Source organism: Crassostrea angulata, chromosome 6 (assembly GCF_025612915.1).
Source record: "Crassostrea angulata isolate pt1a10 chromosome 6, ASM2561291v2, whole genome shotgun sequence".
NCBI classification, from domain to species: Eukaryota; Metazoa; Mollusca; class Bivalvia; order Ostreida; family Ostreidae; genus Magallana; species Magallana angulata.
The window spans coordinates 20,724,242-20,749,860 of NC_069116.1; the positions used below are offsets into that span (position 1 = coordinate 20,724,242).

Here is a 25,619-nt window from a genome sequence, read left to right on the forward strand (position 1 = left end):
TAAAAAATAGATCACAATGTTTTGAAGAAAGTGAAAGCCTAATCTAAAATCAGATTATTTGACCAAAAAATACGTAAAATTCCTTAAAATGTATATATTAACAAGAAATTTTGAAGTGGTTTATTTAATTTGTAGTTTTTCTTACGTTTTAATTCATAGAATTGTTTAAAATTTGATATACATATAAGTATTTACCCTTGGGAAATTTCTTTTTCTAAAAGGATACATTCTTCAACAACAGAGAATTTAATTGATGACAAGAGTTTGACGATAGAGTCGATGAATAATGCAACCTGCAAACCAGTAGTCAATAATTACGTTTCAAAGTTTAAAATATACAATGTAAATCATACAAATAAATACCGTTTATTTGATGCAGATATATTGTCTCTATTTTTTGCTTTACCTACAAGCATGCACATATTTATAGATAGCAAAGTCTGACAAAGCATGTAGATGTACAAGGATTTATTCCGAGCTGAATTCTGGACACACTTGTATGCATGCAGCACAGAGTAATTAGCTGTAAATTTATCTCTGCATATGCCTAAGATATGACCAAAATAACTAATAAAGATATCGTATTAAACATGATTACAGCAATATAATTGCAGCAAGCCTGGAGTTGCTTTCAGATACCTTACCATCCCCGTCAGGAATCCAATCATAAAAGTCACGACCCATTTGATGATTTCTACCTTTGTGGTGGAGTTCTGCAAGAATGTCCAAAATATCATTTTTCATTTTTTTATTGATAATTTTTCTTTCATAATAAGGGAACACACGTGTCAGAAACATGTGCGTGACACTGTATTTCTGTGTCTTACTTATGTGTACTTACATTTTCTTCCGATGTTTTAACATATTCTTCATATGGTTCGTTAAAACATCTATCATAGTCTAAACTCTGTAAAAAGAAAATTGTCTAGTTTGAATTTTTATCTATTTATTTTATTTGATTGGATTTCTTTGATAAACTTCAGGAGAAGATTTGATAAACGTCACCTCGTAGTCTTTCCTTGGCAAGTGATGTTTCGTTGCATTTTGTCTCCGTCGCAAAAGAGGGTGCTAGGTAAACGGAAGAAAATACATAATATTTTAATCTCTTCTTATTATTTACTATTTCCAGTACAATAATAAACGTGAAACAAACAAAATCTACCGTATCGTTGTTTCAACCTACAACGAAACAGATAAGACTCAAAACAATAACAAAAAGGGGGCGTGTCCCGGACCACCTACCATCTCTTCTGTGGCTGGCTCGCTCTGACTCCCACGGTCGTCCCCGACCCCCCGACATTGGGGCCAGACACAGCAGGAACAGTCACACTGGATGTCCTCCTCCGACATCGCTTCTATTGATTTAAACACTGGGCTGTTTTATCAGTATTTCTTCGGACATGTGTACTTCGTGCAGAGCCGCTGATAATATCATATATACTGTTTATTTACTTTTAATGCAGGTCTAGACAGCTGCTAATGGGACAGAGTAGGTTATAATTGGGCAACTGATCCCGACCCCTTTGTAACTTGAACACTTGAGGTACTTTAACGTTGTTTAATGCTTGCGTGTAGGGTGACAAAATAATAATTTACATGTATAAGTATGAAGCATATTTAAAGCTTCATAAATATCTATATATCTTGTATATGTTTATGAGATTTTTTATAATACAAAAATATTTGTTGCAAATTTTTGAGTTATTGTTCTTTGAATGTACATGCACACAAAGCTCTACTTTTCCTTTGAAAATATTACCCAAAGAGAAAACATCATTTGAATGGCGGTTGAATAACTGTGAAGTCCCTTTACTCTGAGGAATAAAGTGTCCAATTTCTTTTGTATTTTCAAATATTTAAGATAATGAAATACATATACCCTTACATGTTTTGAAAAAAAAATATCTGTTAAATAATTTGAATAATCTGTCCACTAAATATTTGATATTTATCACTTAAATTAAATGTTAGATATTCTGGTGCATTTTCTTCGAATAAGAATAAATCAGTAACCTGCAATACAAAGGCAATTTACATACAGGTAATTCGTAGTATAAAAAGTTGCGTCTCGTCAATCTTAATCCATGACTGCAGGATACAAGCTATATATATAATTGTATAATTAACTTTGAGTCGTTGGTTAACCTCTCACTTTGTTCACATCAGTTTTGACAAGATCAGATAAGCGTCTATAAGTGTATATCCCGACTTAGTTAGACTTTCAGTTTTCTTGGTCGTTGATTTAGAAACCGTACTAATATCAAATTGGAATTTTCATAAAATATTTTAATAATTGATTTTAATTACCGATTGTTGTTCATTTGAACATAGTATATTGAATACCGGTACTTGGGTTTGAAAATCTCAGAAAAATACTAATCAAATGTATTTTTTCTACAATAATCATTATTTTCATAACATGCACATGCAAAGTGATCCTCCAGTGAAAGTATATTTTTATTTTATAAAATACATTAATCTCGTTGAATCTTTCATGATCTAGAAATAGCCATGAACCTAGCATTAAAAGGGGGGGGGGGAGGGTAGTAAAGGGAAACTAAATTAACAGATAAATCCCCCTACCCCACCCTGCATTTATTGATCAAATTGGTTTGATCAGGTTTCGTCATTCGTATGTTCACAGCTTATCAAATATTTTATATATATTTTATAAAACCTTTGTGGGTCGATTTAAAATGTGTGATGACATATTTTGACATAGGTAACCCTTCATGAAGACGTATATAAACTGCAGGTCTGTAGCTCTACGGGAAAATTTGCGGGTTGACACACGTAGAGCTACAGATTCTTCCGTACAAACGCTTGCGCTAGTTATATGGTTAGGGTGTATAAAAGAGGTTCAGGGGGCAAGTTTGAATTATGACAACTAGAGTAAAATGTTCGAGGATATTTTTGGTATCAAATAGATATACAAAATGTTAAGGGAAATATTGTTAATTAGTCCAAAGCTTGCTTCATTTTTTTGCGCTTTAAACAGCAAGTAGAACTGTAGCTCTCCGGTCTGTTGACCCGAATTTTTTCAGTGCTAAAAATCTGCAGCTAGATGGAATGATACAAGTTAATTTTTCTTGATTGTAGCATGTTCTTTTTTTTTTTAACTTGAGATGTAAATCCCATGACACAGATAATAATAGGAAGGCTATTGATAGACAATTGTAATTTTAAATGAAAGCCAGAAATATGCAATCATATTACATTTTATGGTGAGAGAAAGAAACACTGTTAATAGATTATTTCAATCTTTTAATTTCATTTCATTGTGATAAATTCATTTTCAAAAAATTAACTGCTCATTAATTTAAATACATCTGCAATATAATTTTATTTAATGTTTATCTACATGATGAAATAAAATGAATATGATAGCAACATAGTATAGTATTATCATGGAATGATAGCATCATGTCAACAAGTAAAGAAACGGTCTCGAAACCATTTAAAACAATGTACAAAAATATATTGTAAAATCAGTCACATACTCCATAACGAACAATTGGCACTCAATCCTTAATTATATCATGCAGTACAAAATAAAAGTTCAGCACACACATGATATCAAGGAACCACCAACATGTACAATCTCAGTTCATATAATCATGGTTGGAGATAATATTTACAAATGAAGAAAGTAATACTATCAAATCAACAGATTCTCTTTGTAATAAAAGAAGAAAATAAATAGATAAACATACGTCAACTCGCATCAAAACACAACATACTGCAACTTTTCTATCAATTGTGATTGCATTTTTGATATAATTTAACACAACAAAAATCTTGATTAGGAACTGAAGAATTATATAAATTCATGCCGACAAATATGATTATATAAGAAACCCTCTCATGCAAAAAAACTCATTCACTTATTATTATTGCACTCAAAAAAAATACAGATTAATAAGGAAAGACTAATGAAATAAGTCACAGAACAATCATCTCTTGAAATAAAAACAAATGAAAGAAGAAGAGAACAGCTGTTCCGTAAGACGGTTGAATGTTTGGGGTCTGTTTCGCCATTTAGCTACATTTATGCTCACTCTTTGTTCCCAACATGTCAGTAATATCACAGAGCTTACATTGGTAAGGGTACTTATTTCTAATTTGGTTTTTGTGTCTGTACTAACCTGCAAGAAAATTAAAAAATAATATATGAATATCATACACATGGTAGATGCATCCCATATTAACCGATTAAGTACTACAGTTACCTTTTCTCTCTTTTTTTCAAAACATTAATAATTCCATTTTACTTTCAAATACAAAATTGAGAATTTTAAGAATCGAAAAATGTACTATATACTTACGAACGCAGCTACAACATTTATTTTGTCGGGTTGGTCCCTCTTTACACAGTCTCTTCTTTTTGCAGGTTCTCCGTTTACATTGTATTCTTCCATTCTGGAAAAATCCACAACTCATAAATTTTTAACCGTACGTAATTACATTATATTCATTTAGAGTAAAATAGGATTGGAAGCTTACATCAGTCATTATTAAAGAATCTTTATATTACGATTTCATACCAAAATATAATCACATACTTACTTTACATTTACAAATAATACACTTGAGGATTCCGTGAGAACTTAATACAGGATGAAATCGGGATTTATTTTTATACACTCGCTTTCCAACTCTACATTCTGAAAATACAAAGAATGGTCATACAGAACTTACATGCTTATTAATCATAAAGATAATAATTTGTAAAATTCATTAAAAGGGATTTATTTGAAAAGATCTAAACATTGATTTCGAAAGACTTTTAAATTATCGCACTAACGTCGTCATTTATTAACCATGACCCAATCAACGTCAAACCTTTGTTTGTTACGTTTTAATAAATCAGTTGAACGTATTTAGGAATACAAATCGAATAAACAAGAGCGGAAAAATCAGGCGTGGGTGTTTTTCTTACCATTATTTCCTAGTTTTTCTGTTGGCGACACCGTGGTTTGAATAATTTCCGATAATATATTTCTGTCTGCAAATAAAAGTAATTATCTTATTCAATAATCACTTTGGAAATAATTCCCTCTAATAAATCACTTCTATTGCCACTGTAATATTCTGACACCTTCAAACTGCATGGATATCCATTTACCCTTGGCATCTGATCTCATCAAAAGACTTTTAAGCTGTCTGTTTTCAATAGAGCTTATGGTGTGTCCAAACGTAATACCACCTTATCAACACTCAAAAGACCCACGTTAATGAAAACACGAGTAAGTGGTTGATATAATACTCGGAATTTCAAATAAAAACAAATTAGACTTCGCGCCACGCAAGGCGCCATTTTTTATTACAAACAAAGCCCTAGCCACTACATTGCAAGTACTGTACATTGCTAGTAAAGCCCATCGTAAAAAACATCTTTCACAGAAATATGTTTAAATATTGGGATTAGTTACAATATATTGAGCTTATTAATCAACTGTTCATTATTATGAAATTCAAAATGCAAGAGCAAATTCATAAGATATAACTAGATATTTAGTAAACTTGTTTTCAAAAAATATGAAACCTTACCTGTGCAGACTTGACAGCAATCGCTTCTATGGACTCGAACCTTGCTGTCTTCTGAACAGTTCAACACTGGGCAAGGTAATCGGTTACACCGAACCTCCAAAGTGTTTTTCTGCAAAATAATTTACTCATATTAATGATAACTTTTTGAATGGTCCAAATTTAAAAGAGAGAACGACTAAACCTAGCTATTGTAAAATCTTAGAGCACAAATTGTAAATCAGTAAATAAAAAAAAACTATGATCTGATAGCCAGTGTGTAAGAATGCTTACATCACAAGTGCACGTGACACACGTAGAATATCCGGTTGGTGGAATGTAAGGATGCCATACAGTCCCCGCCCTGTAATGTCGCTTATCTCCTGGATAATAACATGTCCCATTGTCCTGAGTCAGTGTTTCTGAATATTGAAAAATTTTTATAATTAGTTTAAGTTCAAGAAAAAGAATAGCCTATGTAAATATGTATGTGTTTTAGCGGAGATGAGGGATATTTTTTGCCGCTTTATCTCTCTATCTCATTTGGCAAACTGTTCAACATTTGGTGTTGTCATTCTTTGGAATAAATTTGATAATATTATGGTACTTTTCATACAAACTATTATCTTTCAAAATGGTTTTACTAACCTGGACAAGTTGGACAGCATTCTCCGTCCACACGAACTTGATTGTTACAGGAGAGCTTCGGACAAATCACCTGGTGGCAAATAACGTTACCATTCTGCAAAGACAAAAAGGTAAAAATTGAAATTAAATTTTGTTCCAGTGAATTATCTACATAGATCTATGCCGATAATCAAACACTTGAAAATCGTACAACCCGTTATCAGTTGAACAAAAAATCATAAAAAATCATAAAACTGGTTTGTAAGATGCAATCTAAAAAAATATTGTTAAAAAAACCAAGAAGGAAAAAGGTACATACATGTAACAGAGAAAAAATACAAACCTTGCAACTGCATGTTCGACACGTGCTGTTCTTTGATGGGATCCAGCTTTCGTCGTTACGGTAAATTCGTCCGTCGTCCTTACAGTCTGCTCTTCCCAGTGTGTCCTCGTCGTGTATACCCGAGGTAGGCTCGGTCTGGTCATGTAAGATATTCCAACAGGAGTTTGGAATGCTCAGCTACGATGCCATAAGAATAAAATACAGTATCTTAATGAATTATGACAGCTACTGTAAACCGAGTATCATTCGTGTAAATTTTTAGGTCCGACTAATTTGGGGGATTAATCTCCGCGAGGAAATAAATGTAACCGTTTTTTCCTTTTATACACTGAAATACACAAATAGTTCTGTGCAATAAATTTTTGTACCTTTGAACAAAGTTTGCTCGCGAATCTTGCGAAAATTTTGCACATGCATATACCATCTGGTTTACAATATTTCAATATTTATTGCATATACATGTATTAGTATAAATATATGATATAACAGAACAAAATCTTTCAGATAATAAGTTTTAAATAATTTTCGTAATAAATATTCATAATTATGTATTTACATTGGCAAGTATTTCCCCTTTCCTGATTCCAGTGACACCCATCTGAAGGTGTGACGTCCCGGCATCAAGACTTCTGTATACTCTATGGGAAATGTCATTTATTACACCGCGAGCCTGCAACAAGTATCGTGAACGGGTGAGTAATGTAAAACCGACAGCGGTTGCAAAGCACTAGACTGTTTCTGACAATACAAAGTACACTTTCAATATTTTCTAACAATATGAGTCACTAGAACAAAGTGGTGCTCCCCCCAAAATTATGAATTAACAAACGGTTAATTGCTTTCAACACACAGATCATTTACACAATTTTCAACGGTTTTTTATTGCAGCCATTGCCCCAGTTTCTATAATTTATTATTATTCATTGTTTTCCGGAGTTCATTGTAATATTTTTAACATCATTCATACGTTTGTTTCAGAACCTATAAAGATGCCAGTACAAAAATGTCAGCAAAAGCAACTTGTAGATTTCACAAATGTAAGCCAGAAACAGCATACTTAAAGTCGTTCAAATCGAGAGAAAACGATCTCATTAAAAGTAACTCTTTATCTCAAACGAAAAATTATCTTTGGTGTCTGTTTTGTTAAAAGCAAGTAAACTTTATTTTTAGTCAATCAACTGCACATGATTGAGGCTATTTGAGAGATACTCTTCAAGTGCTTCAAGACCTTCAAGTACATTGCTCAAGTTACAAGGGCAGTTTCGATAGCCTTGAATGAAATTTTGAGGTTTATCAGCCGAGAAAGCATACCTCTTTATTTTTGATGTTGTTTAACACATTCATGAAGCTATCTTTATGTGCATATGGTTTCCTGGAAATAAAATTCTTTACTATGGTCTTACCATTCCATTGATAAAGTTGTGTATAACAAGCGTGTATATCGCATTCTTGTTTTTCTGTGTCGCCGTCGAATCAAATTCCCCAACAAGAAGAGCATTCAAGGATGAATAGTCCTGTAGACCGGATAAGATAATTTGATAGTGCAGACGACATTTCCGGTCAGGAACTAACCAGGCCACTCCTCCAACTCCGGTTGGTGACGTAGGCAGTGACGTCATTAAGAATGGGACATCTAATTTAAAAAAAACAACAACAAAAATATTGATTACGAATGAATTACATATATTAACTTGTTTATGATTTTGCAGCTATTACGTCTATGGTACATACCATTAGCATAATTGATGTAGTCGCTGTGCTCGATACTTTCGATTCGGCCTCGGAGAGACTGGGATGATTTTCTCTCCGTCGCTACATTGATAAATAATCGCCCAGCCAATAAAAGGGCAATATTCTTGGCACGGATGTTTTTGATTACTCCGGATGCCTGAAAATAGAAAAATTGACGATGAAAATTAATAATAGGTGCATCTATCTTTCGGAAATAAGGTTCTAAAATCTAAACAAATAGCACACTTCTACACAAACTAAGACCTACTGTTCCGTCATATGAGGACGAGTTTCTTCTGAATTGGCCATTGAGGTTATATATAATTGTCCGCCGACCGGTCTTCGTGGGTAAAGATTCTAGAGTTATATATGTTACTCTGCTGGTCATCCCCTTTAAGTCTATCTGTAAACGACACATACAACAATTAATGATTTAAAAAATATAACATTAAAGTTTAATGAAAGAAGTAAAATAAGGGTAGAAGACAGCCAAATGTGAGAAAAGCTAGGTAACAGGTGCTTGGTCACGATAATTACTATATAAACACTGCCACAGGCGATAACGGTCATTTAGCATATTTAGAGGCGTGGGAAATCCTAATTACTGTATGTACAAGTGCAATGGACATTTTAAGTTTTAAAACCAATGTTTTAATGCATTATTAAATAAACTTAGAAATATTAAAAAATATACATCCGAGTAACCGAGTACCGATTTTAGTATTCGATACTCGGACGTTCGATCGAGTACCCGGTTAACCGGGTACTCGTTGACATCCCTACATTAAACAGTTGTTGACTGGGGTCGAGGGCAACAGTTGATATGTCAGACTGGCTCGCGAAATGTTGCCCAAGGCCGAAGGCGGCGGGCGACAGTTTGCGAGTCGGTCCGACAGATCAACTGTTGCCAGAGACACAGTCAACACCCTTCTAATCAATAACACGTTTTCGCGGAATGTGACGTCACCGGTCAACAGTCTTTTTTTAACAGTCGATTTTAACAGTTCCAATCCAACAGTTTTAGTCCAACAGTCAAAATGCTGGACTTTTTTTCGTATAGAGTTATATAGTAACTGTTTTACAGCGGTATAACAATATACAGTTGTCGGCCTTGGGCAACAGTTTGCGAGCCGGTCCGACAGATCAACTGTTGCCCGAGACGCAGTCAACAACTGTTTTGTTATACCCCTTCTAATCAATAACACGTTTTCGCGGAATGTGACGTCACCGGTCAACAGTCTTTTTTAACAGTCGATTTTAACATTTCCTATCTAACAGTTCCAGTCCAATAGTCAAAATGCTAGACTTTTTTTTCGTATAGAGATATATAGTAACTGTTTTACAGGGGTATAACAACATCATATAGACACGCAATTTGATGCTTAAAAATCAATCAGTGAATTGAATGCATTTCAAGACAAAGACTTTTTTCTTTATATCGATGCATGAACTTACATTATAACTAATCTGTCCATTGTCGTGTAAATTAAGAACAGCATAACCTGCACTGGACAGTGCAACTTGTGGGTACAACAACGATTCTCCACTGGAAAGAACTCCAACGTATGCTTTAAAAAAGGAAAAGAATTCAGTACCCATCATACTTAAACTTTCTTCTAAACAAGTACATTGATTAAATACAGAGCAAGAATTGAATACACGTACATTGCAAAGTAAATACAAAAATGTATGCTGCTTATAGAACTAACATTGACTAAATATAAATTTGTGTGTTTCTATATTCCTTACCTCCACATGTGCCCGATGGTTTGATAGTGCCAAAAATTGTCGCTCCCCCCTTCGAAGTGACTCTCATTCGCAGTCTCGCCTTTGCAATCAACTTTCTGCTCTTTTTGTTCAGAGCCAACCAAGTGCCTCTTAGTTTGTTATTCTGTTTCATAAACATGTATCAACGTTTAATCAATGATGATCGGTAAAGGTTATATCAATATATTTTTTATCATTTTAACTACTAATCATTAATAATAATAATCTTTGCACCTTCCGTCTTCGTATTCTTTTCATTTGTTTGTGTAGAATCTGCGTTCTTTTCTCAATCGTCACAAAATATTCTTGTTTTCTTCCTGAAAGAGAGAAACCAAAACACGAAACTTTTAATGACTACCATTAAACTAGCCATATCTAACAAATGCTTTATTTCTAACAATGATGAAGACTCACGTACGTTTAGTGTTATACAGTCCGTCAAATTTGACCGTGTACTCAACACTTTTGCTACGGATCCCGTAGGACATCTCGGCATATCCCCCAATGCCGTACTGATTGGGTGAAACAAGGATTGACGTAAACGTGCCTGAAAACAATAACAACGCCAATAAGCAATGCTTCATTAACAAATCAATTACCTTACATGTTGAAATCTCTAATGACTAGAAGTGATTACATTTAGCCCTATATTCTCTTCTTTGATTCTCGAAATCGACTCAAGTTGAATTATATAAACTAGGACGTATCAATTTATATAACAAAGCGAAGACTTGAAACAATCTCCGACAGGATATTGTGGAAATGTATAGATAGACACAACAAGATTTATTAGCTTAATTTAAGAGTTTATACTCTTCAAATTGACGGCTTTTCTCATCCAAAGGTGCGATTCAATAAACACGTTTCAGTTGATTATATAATAGAGGCAACGAGGCTTCAAAAATGCGTGTGGTCTGTGCTGCATTGACGAACATTAAATTTATCTAGAACGGGCTCACCAAAAAGCAAACGAAATTCTGTTGCAACATTTAACATACTTTTCTGTAGGGATTTGTCAACTTCCGGTTTACCAGCAACCTCGCCGTTTTCAAAAGAGGATGTCGTTAAAACCAGCAGAAACATTCCCTTGTGTAGATATGGAAGATAATATTCAGGAACATTTTCCCATTCACCACACATCTGTAATAAAAAAAATGACATATATAGATTTATTATCAGATTCTTTGATATTTTGATTATTTTTAATTATGCAATGGCTGAATTTCTTTCACTATTTTGTTAAGGATACTTATAATTAAGAATAAAATCTGATAAATACGTTGATCAGTAAAACAACCTTATTGTGTAAAGTTAACGTGTTTTTGGTGGGTAAGATTTGACTTTTGTATAGCGATATCTTGGTTTCTGCAGCTGATTATGATCATGAATCTATACTGTAATTTACACTCCTCAATAAAATTCTACCTCTTTGTCTGGATATCTAGTTTGAAGTTGTTTCTCCAACAAGATCTTTCCTTTTTTATCTGTTAGCAGAAGTTTTTCTGGGTTTTTAAGCCTGAAACATAAAATACACTTACAAATTATAATCAACGCATTGACCTGAGTGGGGCAACATAAATGAGAGTTTATGCTTGTTCCGTATGAAATTGAGCTTCCCTGAGATATGATCAATTTATTAAGCGCCTTCTAGAGGTTTTACGGCATACCGGAAATCATAAAATAGGAATTAAAATATGTTTCGATCGTTTAGCTTGTCTTATTTTGTATTCCGTATTATTTAGATGTGTATTTATCACTAAAGATCCACCATGGGCAGTCAATCACTCATTCATTTCAGCTAGCTTTGATAATAAACAAGTAAATAAATGCTCAAAAAGTCGCATGTAAGGTTCAAAAACCAACTTTCGTCGGTTAAAACTTGATGCGGAAAGATAAAAAAAAATCCGAAACTACATACAAATCTGAGTTACTATATAGATTTTAAACAGGTTTAGTGTTTTGAAAAAATAATTGGACCATTTTGGGCAAGCTATTGTCAGCGGAGGGGAACGAATGCATTGAACCTTTACTATGATATAGCCTCCTTAATCTCGCTAATAATGAATGATTCCACCGGATTTAGCGCGGTAAAGATAAAAGTCGGACAGACTAAAAAAACTGATGTTAAAAAATATATATATCTCATTACCACTGAAAATGTGCCTTGTCGAAATATATACGTTTCTTTAAAAAATAAAAGCAGTATTCTATGAGGTATTGACTATAGTCGCCTACATGAGATTTTTTCCGTTCAGTGGCGGTTTTTCCCCTCATTTATCTCTTCACATCCTCTCTTTGACTGGATTATGAGAAAATAAAACAGTAATAAATGTTAGTCTAATCATTTTTCACTGAATCAGATTACGGGGGGATTAGGTGCTAGGCTCACCCCTACGTTTGTTCGGTTTTCTCCCCAAAACCGTGAAATGTTGCAGATGATTATATGTTCTCTTCATACTGACGCCAAAAAATGTGATTTAAAAAAATCAGCTTTTCTTTCACGCAAAATACAAAATATTTTGTTGATGAGGATCGTGAAATTGTGCGATTCGGTCTGTGTACCTGTTAAATGAAGGTACATAACCATGCGTTCATATTAAGATGGGGCGGAATAAATTAACTCCCTCTATAACAATAAAACCAAAGTCTGAACTTAATTCAGTGGTTTCATTGCTTCCAATCACAAATTCGGTGACCAGTTATATTGTAAAACTAATAATTATCACATGACTTAATTGGTTTTAAATTAGCAGATCGAGGTCATAGGAAGTTTTAATGGTTAAACATGTACTCCGAAGTGAGAATTTTAATTTCATTGATATCAGTTCACAGATAAATATAAGGTTTTTTATTATCGCTTGAAAGTTTTAATTCTACGTGTGCGACAGATTTTGTTTCACGTTTCACGTTTAGTATATTTCATCAAAGTCATTATCTCTTACCCCTCGTATTTAATTGAAAAGCGCAGTCCCATATTTGCGGTGACTTGTAAATGAACGACTGCGACTGCGCGAGTCAGCAATGGTCGTCTGGAAATAACATTTCGTCCTACTAGAAGTGCAACATATTCTGAAAATAAAATAACAAACATATTCGTTAAATGAACTATAAAGCACTAAAAAAAGAAGGAAGAGCTCTTTTTTCATCACACATACTTCTATTGATGACTTTTTGGCGAAGTTTGTCTCCCAAATTTATAGCATTATCGAATCCCTTGGACACATTTTCTGGCAGAAGATTGATCCTATCTTCAAATGTCTCGACTGTAAACAAGAATTGAAAAGTCAATTATAAATTGTGTGAAAAGATATGGATAACGCAGACAGTTCATATACACAAAGATCAACCATAGGGATGTCAGAATGTTGCACTTTTGTTGGCAATTATTTCAATGAAAAACCATTCATTGAGGAAAAAAATGAAATAGAAGCCTGAATGATAATTGGTGTACTTTATAGCAACACATTACTTGGATATGTCTTTTATTCAGCCATATGTTTTTGTGAATATGGGTAACGAATAACACTTCAAACGTGGTGAATAATAATGTTAAGTAGGTGCTATAGAAAATGAGAGATTCTTTGAAAAAGTCTTGTTACTCATTAAGATAAAAATAAAGTAAGATTAAGGGATGATGGACGTAAAGAAGCAAGCGCAAAGAAAACAGCTTAACGTGCTCAATGAATGTTCTCGGAGCTCGAGCCCGACATAAACAACGTATAAAGGCGACGACTGACGAAAAGGTGTGTATGAAAACAAGCACGTTTTTAATAAAAGTTCAATATTTTGCTCTGAATGAGGTCGCCAGACACTGGTTTTCTGAAGATAATTTTACCAGCAAAAGTTGGTTGCCAAAATCCGATACATTACTGCATTCAATAATGCTTTTAAAATTTTTAAATAAAATATTTCATTCTAATTTAATACCATTCAAAATCGATCTAGTTTTCAAAGGTTCTTTCACTCTTTCAGTTCGAAGTAGAAGTGTTTGTTCTTCTAATGTTACTAAATGAGACCAACAGGTTTGTTTAAATATTTTCAAAAACGCTAGACAAGATGTTGTTTCAAAAAATAAAAAAAATTAACATTTAATCACGTACATGTGAAATTTAATCGTATGCCACTTTGGAAATGCAAAAAATGTTGATGACTTTAAACTCCTATTAATCGAAGATTATCGTGGTGTATTTTTCACACTTTTAACTTCGAACACCTAGCGCGGTCGTATGAAGAGGTTTTCCGATTGGTGATAGGACCACTTGAACTTGTTCAAGAATCAGGGGGTATTAAATCGATACAAAATATTGGTCTGAAGAGCAAACAGAGAGGCGATGAAGAGTAAATAGATTGTGCAATTCAAACAAGTATGGGGGTATGATATGAGATTCTCTGCAGATCAAGAAGTCGGCAGCAAGCTTCGACCAGACGCTATTTACGCATCTGAAAGCCAGGTAATCCTTCCTTCAAACATGTGAAGTGTTTGCATGTATTTCTTTAAAAACAGCTACAAAATTTTTATATATACTCGAAATGCTTAACGGATGAGTAACCCACCTGTTGATATTCATTGTTTTTGACTAATTTCTATAATCTGTTGGATTTCAATTTTTTTATCCCTCAATCTCTCTCACTCATCCAGTTTGCGCTTCTTAGTTGCTAATGAAATACGACAAATTGCACCACACACACAATCACTCATTTGAATAACAAATTCTTAAACCTCATACCCCCATGTAACCTAATTACTACCCCCTACAGCAATACAATGCAGAACTATATACAGTCAAGCACAAGAATTGCTTTCATGGGCCATCACGGAAAAGACCTTAGTGTAAGATGTCCCATTATTTCCCGATATCTTTTTTTAATTTGAAGACCTTTGTTTCTCTCAGTTATTTCCGGAAGTTGAAGACAGAGATTCCGATAGATTGCTATGGTAATTGTCGTCTTACGGTCGGGACTAGGTTAACGAGCCAATTGACCTTAATTTGGTGACAGATTTTGTAGACATTGCAGACAAGAATATTGTTTCTCGGACTAGAAAGTGCTACTGTTTCTCAAAGTCAAAGAATAAGCGAGATCGGTTTTTTTTTAATCTTTATCTTCTTTCTGCCCTTAGATTCAATAGAAATAATGATTATGTACGTGTAAAATCAAAACATGAAAAATTAAGGTTAAAAAATATTCTGTACGTGTAAAAATAACACTGCTTTATAAAGTGCATTATGACTTCATCTACATGTATGTTGGCCATATACGCATTTTGTTTTCAATAGCTACAAAACGATGATATTTTAGATTTTATTCAGTGGCAACTAAAGGGTATGTTAAATCTCAACGACACTTCACATTCCATCAGCATACCGATTCGTGGGATCTCTCCGGGGGATCACTCGACAGACCGGGAAACTCCGTGGGTGTAAAAAGCCCTCGAAAGTGACCAATACTGTCACCAACACTAAACACAAAGAAGGGCGGTGGGATCGAGTGAGTTGAAACCAGGTCAACTATACTTGTAACGCTCTCAAGATATATTAATCATTATTTTTCAATGGTTTGAAAATATGATAAGGTAGCGATTAATCCATTAGATCTACTAATTGGACTTATTTTTAAGGCAATTATGGATAATGTTTCATTTATACAAGAAGGTGTACGCTGGATTCAAGAAACAAATGAAACTGATGTAAAGATGGCGCCAATATGTTGATGTAATATCACTGTAATGTAGAAAATTTCGTCGTTTTTCCGTACTTCTATTTCGGTCAACCCTAAAATACTCCTACTTTCATTAAACGTGAAACCGATCATATCGTCTTAATGTCTTGACACGAATAAAAAAAACCCTTATATTAGGCAATTAAAAGCAATCCAATTCTGGAAGAAATAGCAAAATCAGGCTTTTGATTAACGCTTTAATTGTTAAATCAGCAATAAATATTACTGGTAAACGGCCGGGTTAATTGTTTTGTGCTGTGCGTTCTCATTACCTTCTCCGGGACAGGACTTGCAGCATTTGCCCTTCCGAAGAACAGGACTGTCGCACTCGGGAACAGGACAAAGGTTCCTAATGTTTTTACATGTCACTTTACCAAAATGCTGTGCGATTCCTTTCTTTATGTTCTGTAAGAGAGAGAGAATTTAATCATTAAGATGAGAAATTTGGAGGGACTTCTCGAATTTTCAATATTTACTCTCTTGGAAAGAAGATAACAGTTAATTCATTATTGATATATACAGAAACCGATTCAGCGGTGTGTAATTGAACCATTTGAGTCTCATTAAAAACAAAGAACTGATTGCATATGATAAACTATTCATATTTAATAGGTAATTACTTCACTCTTTACTCACTCAATCATTCATGTTTTGATATAAAAAAATTGTGGAAAAAATTCAATGTTTCAAAGGACCTGAAGTACATGTATGTTTACAGATAATCAATGTCCATATTAAAGAATGCTTTATTCGCTGGTCTTACATCATCTAGAGATTTCAAGAATCATTATGATACAAGAAAATAAATTTATCAACCTGTCGTTCGGCCACATACTTGAAAATAATATTCAATTTATTTGCCAATAAATCTATAAGAATAAATACAAATCAATCCGAAGCCGTCTAGAAGGAATTTAGATAAAGAAACTAATGATTTATTCGTTCCAAAAAGCTTATTCATAGCATTGAAATGGCCTCTGTACGTTCGTCCACCGTAAATTTCGTTAAGGGTGTGAAGTAATTTTGTTTCTCTAATCCCCACGATCAAGCTATCGGCATACTCGGACCCTTCAACTAATCCACAAGTACCATTCTACATTCAAAACGTCTCAATTGCTTTTGAACTTCTCGGCTTGCAAAAAGAGACTGGTTTAATCCTGGCGATATAAATTATTCAAGTGAGGGATGGCAACTTTTAATAAATGTTTCGCACCGTCTTTTAAAAGTGACGAGGGTTTTTGTTGTGAAACATGGTTTACTTTTCCAATTAAATGGCAACATGATTTAGACTGTTTCCGATTTGGTAAACCAACAGAAATGGGTATGTGGGATATGAATGACAGGGAAAGAATGTTTCTTTGTCACCTTAGGATTAAGATAACCAGCAAAGACATTAACATGACACATGTAGGTGTCTATATCCACAGATTGTTAATACAAATACATATTTAATCAAGGATTCTTACCAAATTTTGCTTTATCTTTCAAATTGGTTTATACATATACATGTATGTATGATCATCAATAACTCAGAAAATGGAGATCGTTTATGTAAACAAGAAATTTTCATTCATACATGCACAGTGTATACCTAAACAAGTTTTGACTAAATTTACACATAAATCATAGTTTATGTGAGAAGAATTATTTACTAAATGCAAGTTTCTTCGATCATATTCAACATTGTTACTAAAATAAAACCGTAAACGCACAAGCAGTTAAGCCTTCTTCAACTTGAACTTTTTCTTTTTCGCCATCAGCAGTTTTGAGTTCTGAGTCATGTTTTCACGACATGTTAATAGCTTGTACAGCAATTCTTAAAGCGTATCATCCAATGTCCTCTTTTGTTCGGTAATTATATTCAAGTGCTCTTAGTATTTTCTTTTGCAGCCAATGGCCTTGTAAGATTGTGTGCTAAATTTTATTGGAAAAAAATCAGTCATGGAAATTCTGCACATTAAATAATGCCACACAATTTTGGTCTCATTATTTCAATAAAACGTGACTTCTTACACTTATTTGTGATAAGGAAAGATTTTTTGACTGAACATGTTACTTCTTACTCAAATACAGTCTTCCGCATTCTTAGGGTACCATAATGCACGTACTTAATAATCTCTGCACTAAAATACCATATATATCATCAAAACTTCGAAACAGGATTTCTTATTCAATTAAAAATATTAGTATAAGTATCCTTCGTACAATAATGTAACTTTAACCGGATGTTGGGACCATTTTGTAGGTGAGAGAGTGAAAACGACATCCTGTCAATTTTTAACCGCCAATTATCCGGAATCAGTTACCGTTTTTTTATTCCTCTCAGATTTCTGAAGTTGCATATTCATTCATAAAGCAGCCGTTTATAGTCGATTATCTAAAAATGGTCCAGGAAAATAGACCCTTGTAGGAGGACTGTCGATTCAAAGCAAACAGGGCCTTAATTCTTTGATGCAATTATAACTTAACTGTACGACCGAAAAGTTGACAGTTATCCAACATAAAGAATGTCAAGCAAGACTTTAATGAAAGACGCGAATCCATGGGGATGAAATTTTATTGCCTGTTCAAAATAATGAGTTATGGGAATTCTTCCTTTTAATACCATCCTCAGTGGAATCTAAAAATTTGCTATATCAAAGTTTCCGACGGCAAAACATTTCTGTCAAGAAACTATGAAGGTGATCTCATTCTTAATCATTTTTTTCTCAATGGTAATTAAAAGATCCTGCCGACAGTTTAACCGAAGCAATAATAATATCACCATTCCATAATTTTATCACCCAGGATGCGATATTGAATCTGATCGTCGTACAAGTTTTACAGGAACCTCATCGTTACGTGGCCTTACATGATCAACTTTCCTGTTATGATCTCCATTTTATTATTGGCAGGAATAAATCATCATTTTGTTTTTATTTTCTCTATCCTTACGTTCGTTTGGTCATGCATCACGTTCTGGAATAATTGGGTTATTAGATAATTGGTTTTCCCTGTTTTAACAATCAATGTCTTAATAAAACGTTGTCGAGTCCAAAAGAAAAGATCTTTATCAATGCTGAAATGCGTTTTGTAGCATTTGCGAAGAACACCCCCACTCCCCCGATAACTGCAACAAAACAACAGGTAATGGTGAAATTGCAATGTAGGGATTAGGTAAAAAGTCTGGCATGATTGGTGACTATTTGGGTCTAAGCTAGTTGGCTTTGCCAAGTACTTGTTTTCTATAAAAATATACAAATGGTTGTTTTTTGTCTTTGAACTATCAACTTATCCCCGAATGGAATGTTATATTTTTGAATGAAATAGTAGAGGTTCGTGTTGTTTCTATTGCAACATGCATCATTAAGAAGAACACACATTAAATAATCAGACTAAATAATACGAAAGTCGGATCTCTTATAGCCGTAGCGTTGGCGGTTTCCTTTTTCCCACTTTTACACGGCTCGATAATTGCATTATGGTTGAATTCCGGAAGAACGACATTCAATGTACATATTCATTCATCTGGTGATAGACTTCTTTACGTCATTGATATGATCTTGAACGATATTACATTATGTTTTAAGCATAAAAAATATTATCAGCATTTTCTTCCGGTTTCATTTTTTCTCTCCATCCACAATAAAATACCGCTGAGTTTTCATTTTGAAAGATTGCTTAATAAAAGCTGTATACTCCTTAATACCACCGAAGAGATATATTTTGTAATGGCGGGGGTGGTAGAGTAGCTGTCCTCGTTTATATCAAGACGACCTCCCCCCTCCCACTCACACTATAAAAAGTAAGTAGAATTAAATATCTTTACAAATACATAAAAATAATAAAAAAAATTGAATTTTAAGATACCCAGAGAGTAAAACTCTTACAGGTTTTATTTTCAAGATACACATCTTGCAAACACGTCGTTTCATGAATCGTGGAAGAAATGGAGAGTAAAAACTGCCAAATATTATCTTGCAGACTCCGACAGATTCTCTTTTCATATCAAATGAATATTGGCAGTAATTCTGTCTAGGTCAAGGAGATTAAAACATAACTGTATATCTTAAAATCAAGTTCTAAGGAGTGTTCATTTCGAACACTGTTAGATAGATAATGAAGATAACCCAGCAATAAAAGACAAGGAAAAATTGTCATTCCCCACCTCCGCTTGGAAAGAGAGTGCTTTAACCTTCCGAATGTCAGACAATTTGCAAAAATTCCTGACTAGCAATATTATCTCCTTTATCTCGCTATGTAACACTTTTTTCTTGTTAGTAATTGACATATTACATTGAAACATAAAACAAACATAACTGTCTATCATTGAAGAGCTTCTGCAAATACCGATTCTAAATTACCCAGTATCGCATCAGATGCTTGCATGTTCAAAGTATTGGAGAGACACTTGATCGGCCTACCGACTGCAAACACTAGTGTTTATGTCGTTTTTTTCTTTCTGTTATCGTTCTTTAAGACTCTAAGGATTGTACAGTAAGCAAGATGCACACAAAATAGTTTAAAACCTTAGAAAAATGTCACGATTTTCTGGAGCTTACAACAATCCAACTAGAAATTAAAGACACGGTCCAGGTTGCATATTATTTCTATCATTTTATCATGAGAATTGGGATTTCCCCACTCTCCCATTAATATTTAGTTATATTGTACAATTTACATTCTGAAGAACGAGACTGACGTAACAATTACTTACCGGCACACACTGGCAGATGATACATACAGACGGTTCACCCGGGATCAAGGTGGGGTTAAACTTTACTCCCAGTTTATAGAAAGAACTTCCAAGATTACACCCTGTATGAAAACATTAAAAAAAGACATAAATAAATCTGTATACAATATGTGTGTCATAAAGTCTCTCGGACGTAACGCGTTCAATGGCGGAGTTATTATTATTTTTTTAATAATAATTATTTCATTTTATTTATTTCTGTTAAGGTGAACAGTTTATGTATATTTATGTAATGGTGTTGTGTGTTGTGCTTGTACTATGCCTAAATAGTAGTCAGGGTTTGATACATGGTGCACGAGCCGTGCTCTATTATGGCATAGTATGCTTACGTTATATAAACCTTTGTATACTATGCAAAAATATATGAGTATTGAATATATAGTGACAAACTGACAAAGGCATAATAATAGTGAATAGTATTTATCAAAACGAAGCTTGCTTGTAATTTGATAATTGTTGAAAAAAAAAAGAACAGGCATTAAGGACATTTTTTTTTTTACATTTTATATAACCCTTGACCTTTCAGATAAAACGTCTAGCCTGTTTACATATAATAATTGTTGTCCTGTTCCTGTTCTGGAAATGTGCACAATTAGGGGAGAGTTATGATCCTCGACACTTTTCCTGTAATTAGCCAAAGTGTTACGTGAAAACGAGGTCATTTAGATTAGTGGGTTTATTTCCAGCCAGACACTTAGGATTTGTTTGAAACACAACAGATAAAGACATTTTGTGATTCATTTCTACATTTTTAAAATTTGGCATCCAAGTTGCTTTCTCATAGGCCCAGTAAACTTTGCATTTTGGCTTTAGAGTAAAAAGGCCTTGACAGCATGTCAAGTTTACTCAGATCTTCAAATGAAATGGAAAAAAAATATTTTTTTCAACAAATGCAAATACTATGAAAATATCTTAATAATCAAGAACGGTTCCACATATCAAATGTACTACAGTAAATTGTGATAATTATTCGATTTACCCAATTGTTTTTAATTTTGCATAATGCTAGATAACAAAACTAATTTTGCAAAATAAAATGATTCAATATATTTGAAAAAAAAATGGCCGAGAAAGAGTACGAGATGTCCAAACAAAGGCATAGCCAGGTAAGCTTGATCTTAGTCATTATTGGATCTCCTCACTCAAGCCTCGTTATAACAAATTGAACTCGTCATTTCTTAGAGTTAAAAAGTGTGCTAAAAATATAATTGAATTTTATGAGTTAACTTAAATTTTTGGAAAGGATCTTGTAAAGTTTTTGTTCGAAATACAAACGCATGATTAATGCGAGCTTGCTGCTAAACTCAATATTAGTCATGCTCTTAATTGACACAGCTAAATACCAGTTATTCTGCTAATCCGTAGTAACACGTGAACCACTGTTTCTGTGATTACTACCTGTCAGTTTCGCTAGGGACACTGTATTAACTTATTGGGATTCATTTCATTTCAAAGCAATGCATTTCCCAGTGTGTTTTTAAAAACAAAATTGGAGAAGAATTCCGTCAATTGATAGAAGTGCATACTTTTTTCTGTTACTCATGTTACGTTAAAAACTTCATGGAAAGCAAAACAACATATTAAGTATTCATATATACACAATGAAATGAGTTCACGCGAATATTATTGCTTTCTATACAACAAGTGCTTCCAATTGCGAGTTTTTGCTAAAAAAAAAATACTAATAGCTCAGGTATATATAGTTTATTTCGTGACTCCAACTATTCCTTTAGTATACCCTACTCTTTTATTGGGCATTAAACTTTCTAATACATCAAAGCATCTTCCAAAAATCATATTTAAAAACATTATATGTAATCTGTTCGTAAAAAATCTCATTTCTTTGAGAAAACCTGCATGTTTTTTTGTGGGATTTTTCGCATTTGTTTCATATTTAATATCATTTTGAATGTTAAAAAAATCCAGAAATAATATCTGATTTTGCTTTTGTTACCTTAAAAATGATATATATCTTTATTCCTAAAGATTGAAAGCAATTGCTTTACTGAATTTATATTGTATTAATTATTTACATAAATCATGTACTAAGCATTTTTTTTTATTTCAGTGAATGAATGAACATAAACTATGTAAAGTCTAAAAAAAACTCTTCCTTTCAATTTCGTGTGTGGTGTCATTTGAACGAAGTCTGACATAAGTAGTATTGAAAATGTAAACAATGACCACCCTTTGATCAATTAAGTGATGAGTTGTGGAGGCCGTACCGTAATTGAATTCCATCAATAGAGAGATATAAGGCTCATGCAGTTAGAACTCTCTTGTTATGTTCTCTGCCAATTGTTTTCAGTCAAAAAAACAGCTGGATCTTGTATCTTTCACTCAGATTAATCATTCTAATTAGCGTATTTTTAGAGGCTCAAAATTGCCGGATTTAAAAAACCAGAAGGAACATCAAACTTTTGAAACGTGCGTAAAGGCGCCACTCTTTTGAACAAAAAAAAATATATATCTTTGTGTACGGATATATTAAACAACTATTAATTAATTTTTAGGGTGATTTATTTTGCCGGTATCTTACCTGGATAATTATGATGCATATTCTTATAATCCACTTCCTCTGAAGATAAACCCTCGAATCTATCCTTTGGGCTCCCTTCGTGATTTTGTAAGAGGAATCTATCTCTCACACTTCCATCAACGTTTACAGCCATCTGGAGAAACACGCAGATTGTCAATAAAGAAGTCATTTCATTCGAAAATTTCTGATTAAATCCTTGGTACAAGCTGAACACCTGCAGCACTTCTGAAAATCTTTTGGAATCAAGAGGCCACCGCGCAATCCCAATAAAACTGATCAAATACGCTGAATAGGACCCTCTCTCGCACGCAAGGATTCAAACGTCTGTATACAGTTGTAGTAAACTACCAATAAATATTTTTTGAAGTTAACTAACTTTTCACACTCTCTAATATCTACTATAAATTATTTCTTAAGTGAAATAGATAAATATCTGAGAACAAATATTCCCTGTATCGAATCCAAGCCGTGAGTATAAAAAGATTTTAAGTCCAACGGCAAATATTTCAACGCTGATATATTTACTAAACTGGAGGTGTGAAAACTGTATATACAAGACTTTACACCCAATCGGTGAATTGTTTTCAAATCGCAAATACGTTCGGAACTTGTTATCTTTCTTGGATGTAAGAAGAATTTCGTTATGATTACGGTTTCCTTTCCCTAGAAGTCGCGAGAAAGCTTTCGCTATTGGCTGTTTCTAAAAAGAACTAACAGAGAGCAACATTCCACCCGCTGTTTTATATACCCAATCATATTCAATCTTCCCGTAAACGAAAATATCTATGTTGTTAGCTGACCAAAAATATAACATTTTTATCGATCCTGGTATAAAAATAACCCGAGTAATTGGCGGGTATAATCTCTGTCTTTAATTTATTGACCTGTTGTTATCTATGGGTAGAAAGAGGCTGACACAAACAAAATAAGGGGGGGGGGGGTGGAAGACGTACGGTACGTTGCCCTTATTCAATTCGCGCACCCATTTCCATTGTTATCCACATTTTTTGGCTGACAATCCTTGCAGCTTTATAGTATTTGATTGTTTTCTTTAATACCGGTGTAATTGTCATTCTTTACTTTATTTTGCATATATTTTAACTTAAAACGATGATTTATAAAATCCCTTACGTGAAACAGGTCGGGCATTTTCCGCTGAAAATCAGATTGAATAGGAGATAAACAAATAATTTTCCCATAAACAAACGTTTCCCTTTCCTTAATGTCGGCCGTGCTAATTTTTAGTCGTAAAACAGGTGTTCTCTACCAAGAAGACATTTCCCCGCAAATATCGGGGTAAATATAAATTCATAGAAAAACGGAGGTAAGCCATTACTTACTCAATTAATGTCAATCATGTCATTGCAATTAGCACACCCTTTTGAAAATTGTCCGGGAAAATGGATTAGTTTTGAGTCAACTTGAAGCCATTTTTTACTTTAAAAAAAAAATTCATGCGTGATACATAGAGTATATAAATAAAATATGTATTAAGCATATGGGATGGGGATAAAATCGATAAAAAAAAAATGGAAAATGAATATTTTTTAATAAATTAATGAATGGGTAAATTGATGTTTATAAAATATTAAGATTAAAAAAAAGATTACGGACAACGGACGGAATTTTAAATTGCAAAAGTGAAGATTCTTTGTTTCATCTATGTGTCATGAGTGATTCACTCTTTGTGCATGTAGATATTGATGCCGTATTCCGTAATTTAATTTTTGTTAAAAATCCCTGATTAAACTGTTATGGAGAATCGTTTGCAGGCTTTCGGCAACGTTTCAGGGATCATATTTTCAGAATTTGAAATTAAAAAAAGAAAATGAACAACACCCGCGAAATCTCATATTCTCGAAAGAATAACTCCAAAGAATATCAAACAATATATATCTTCACAGCTTATTTTAGCGTATTTTTTTCTTAGTATACATTTAAAAAAAATAGCAGTACATATATATACATTTTTCATTATGTAAACATTTTTATAAAATTTATACAAACTGTGTAAAGAATAATTTGTAATTACGTGTAAACATGTAGAAAAAGAAGCAAATTAAGGGTAAGAACTTGTGGCCAAGCCCATTGTGTCAAAAATGCAATGAAGACATTTCAAATCAATTTTTTTATATACACCAGTAAAATCCAATCACACAGGCGGACCGTCGTTTGTACAGTCTCCTCACGATAAGCATTACTTGGAAATCCTACAAAAATACCCTATAGCTTACTTTTTTCTTTTTTTTTCTTTTTCTTTTTTTTTTTACAGAAATTACACCTTTTTCACGTTTCAGATGCTTCGTCGAAAGAAATTTGTTTTCTACCCTTTCTGCACACAAATTCGAAAGCAAATGCGGAAATACTTGCACACGAATAAAACTATTTTGCCCGAGCAATAGGCTGAAAATAGTAGAGTTTATGTCCATTTTTATAGCTTAATACCTCATCGCCGTCAAATATATTGGTCTGACTAATGAGCAATTTTAGAAACAATTCTCTTTGTTGATCAAACAATTCACACCCTTCTAAGTGGTGATTCCGGGCGAAATGTTGATTCTGTAGTGGCAGAACCCAAATCACTCTGCAGTTTACAAGGATACAGCATACCCAAGGGGACATAAAAACACCTC

General features: G+C 33.5%; 2 protein-coding genes across 3 annotated transcripts in view; both read right to left on the minus strand.

Moving 5' to 3' along the window:
* LOC128187380 (H(+)/Cl(-) exchange transporter 6-like) overlaps positions 1-1,434 on the minus strand; it is a 41,796-nt gene extending 40,362 nt beyond the window's left edge. Inside the window, exons 1-5 of one of the 2 annotated variants that reach the window (XM_052857813.1) lie at positions 1,243-1,434; positions 1,006-1,068; positions 842-907; positions 645-713; positions 227-293 (exon numbers count right to left, since the gene is read on the minus strand). In XM_052857813.1, the coding sequence (XP_052713773.1) occupies positions 227-293; positions 645-713; positions 842-907; positions 1,006-1,068; positions 1,243-1,350 (373 nt within the window). In that variant the 5' untranslated portion in view covers positions 1,351-1,434. Of the gene's footprint in view, positions 1-226; positions 294-639; positions 714-841; positions 908-1,005; positions 1,069-1,242 lie in introns of those variants that run through there. The other variant, XM_052857814.1, reaches the window with a different exon arrangement.
* A 1,813-nt stretch (positions 1,435-3,247) lies between these two features.
* On the minus strand, positions 3,248-23,686 carry LOC128187379 (chordin-like). The gene is made up of 23 exons (XM_052857812.1): positions 22,987-23,686; positions 20,409-20,509; positions 15,985-16,117; positions 13,150-13,257; positions 12,937-13,063; positions 11,420-11,510; positions 10,993-11,134; positions 10,413-10,541; positions 10,229-10,311; positions 9,977-10,118; positions 9,683-9,795; positions 8,496-8,630; positions 8,228-8,384; positions 7,900-8,129; positions 7,053-7,166; positions 6,497-6,673; positions 6,175-6,268; positions 5,821-5,948; positions 5,551-5,659; positions 4,940-5,005; positions 4,567-4,664; positions 4,326-4,419; positions 3,248-4,145 (listed from the first exon to the last, which is right to left on the minus strand). The coding sequence occupies exons 1-23, from the start codon at positions 23,153-23,155 to the stop codon at positions 4,141-4,143; spliced, it is 2,745 nt and encodes a 914-aa protein (XP_052713772.1). The 5' UTR covers positions 23,156-23,686; the 3' UTR covers positions 3,248-4,140.
* Between the last annotated feature and the right edge of the window lie 1,933 nt (positions 23,687-25,619).

Coding starts and splice junctions, on each gene's coding strand:
- LOC128187379 (XM_052857812.1), bottom strand. CDS start 23,155: ATGACTTCTTTATTGACAATCTGCGTGTTTCTCCAGATGGCTGTAAAC. Junction 16,118..20,408: donor TCATCTGCCAGTGTGTGCCG/GTAAGTAATTGT, acceptor TCTCTCTTACAG/AACATAAAGAAAGGAATCGC. Junction 5,006..5,550: donor TTGCTGTCAAGTCTGCACAG/GTAAGGTTTCAT, acceptor TTTTATTTGCAG/ACAGAAATATATTATCGGAA.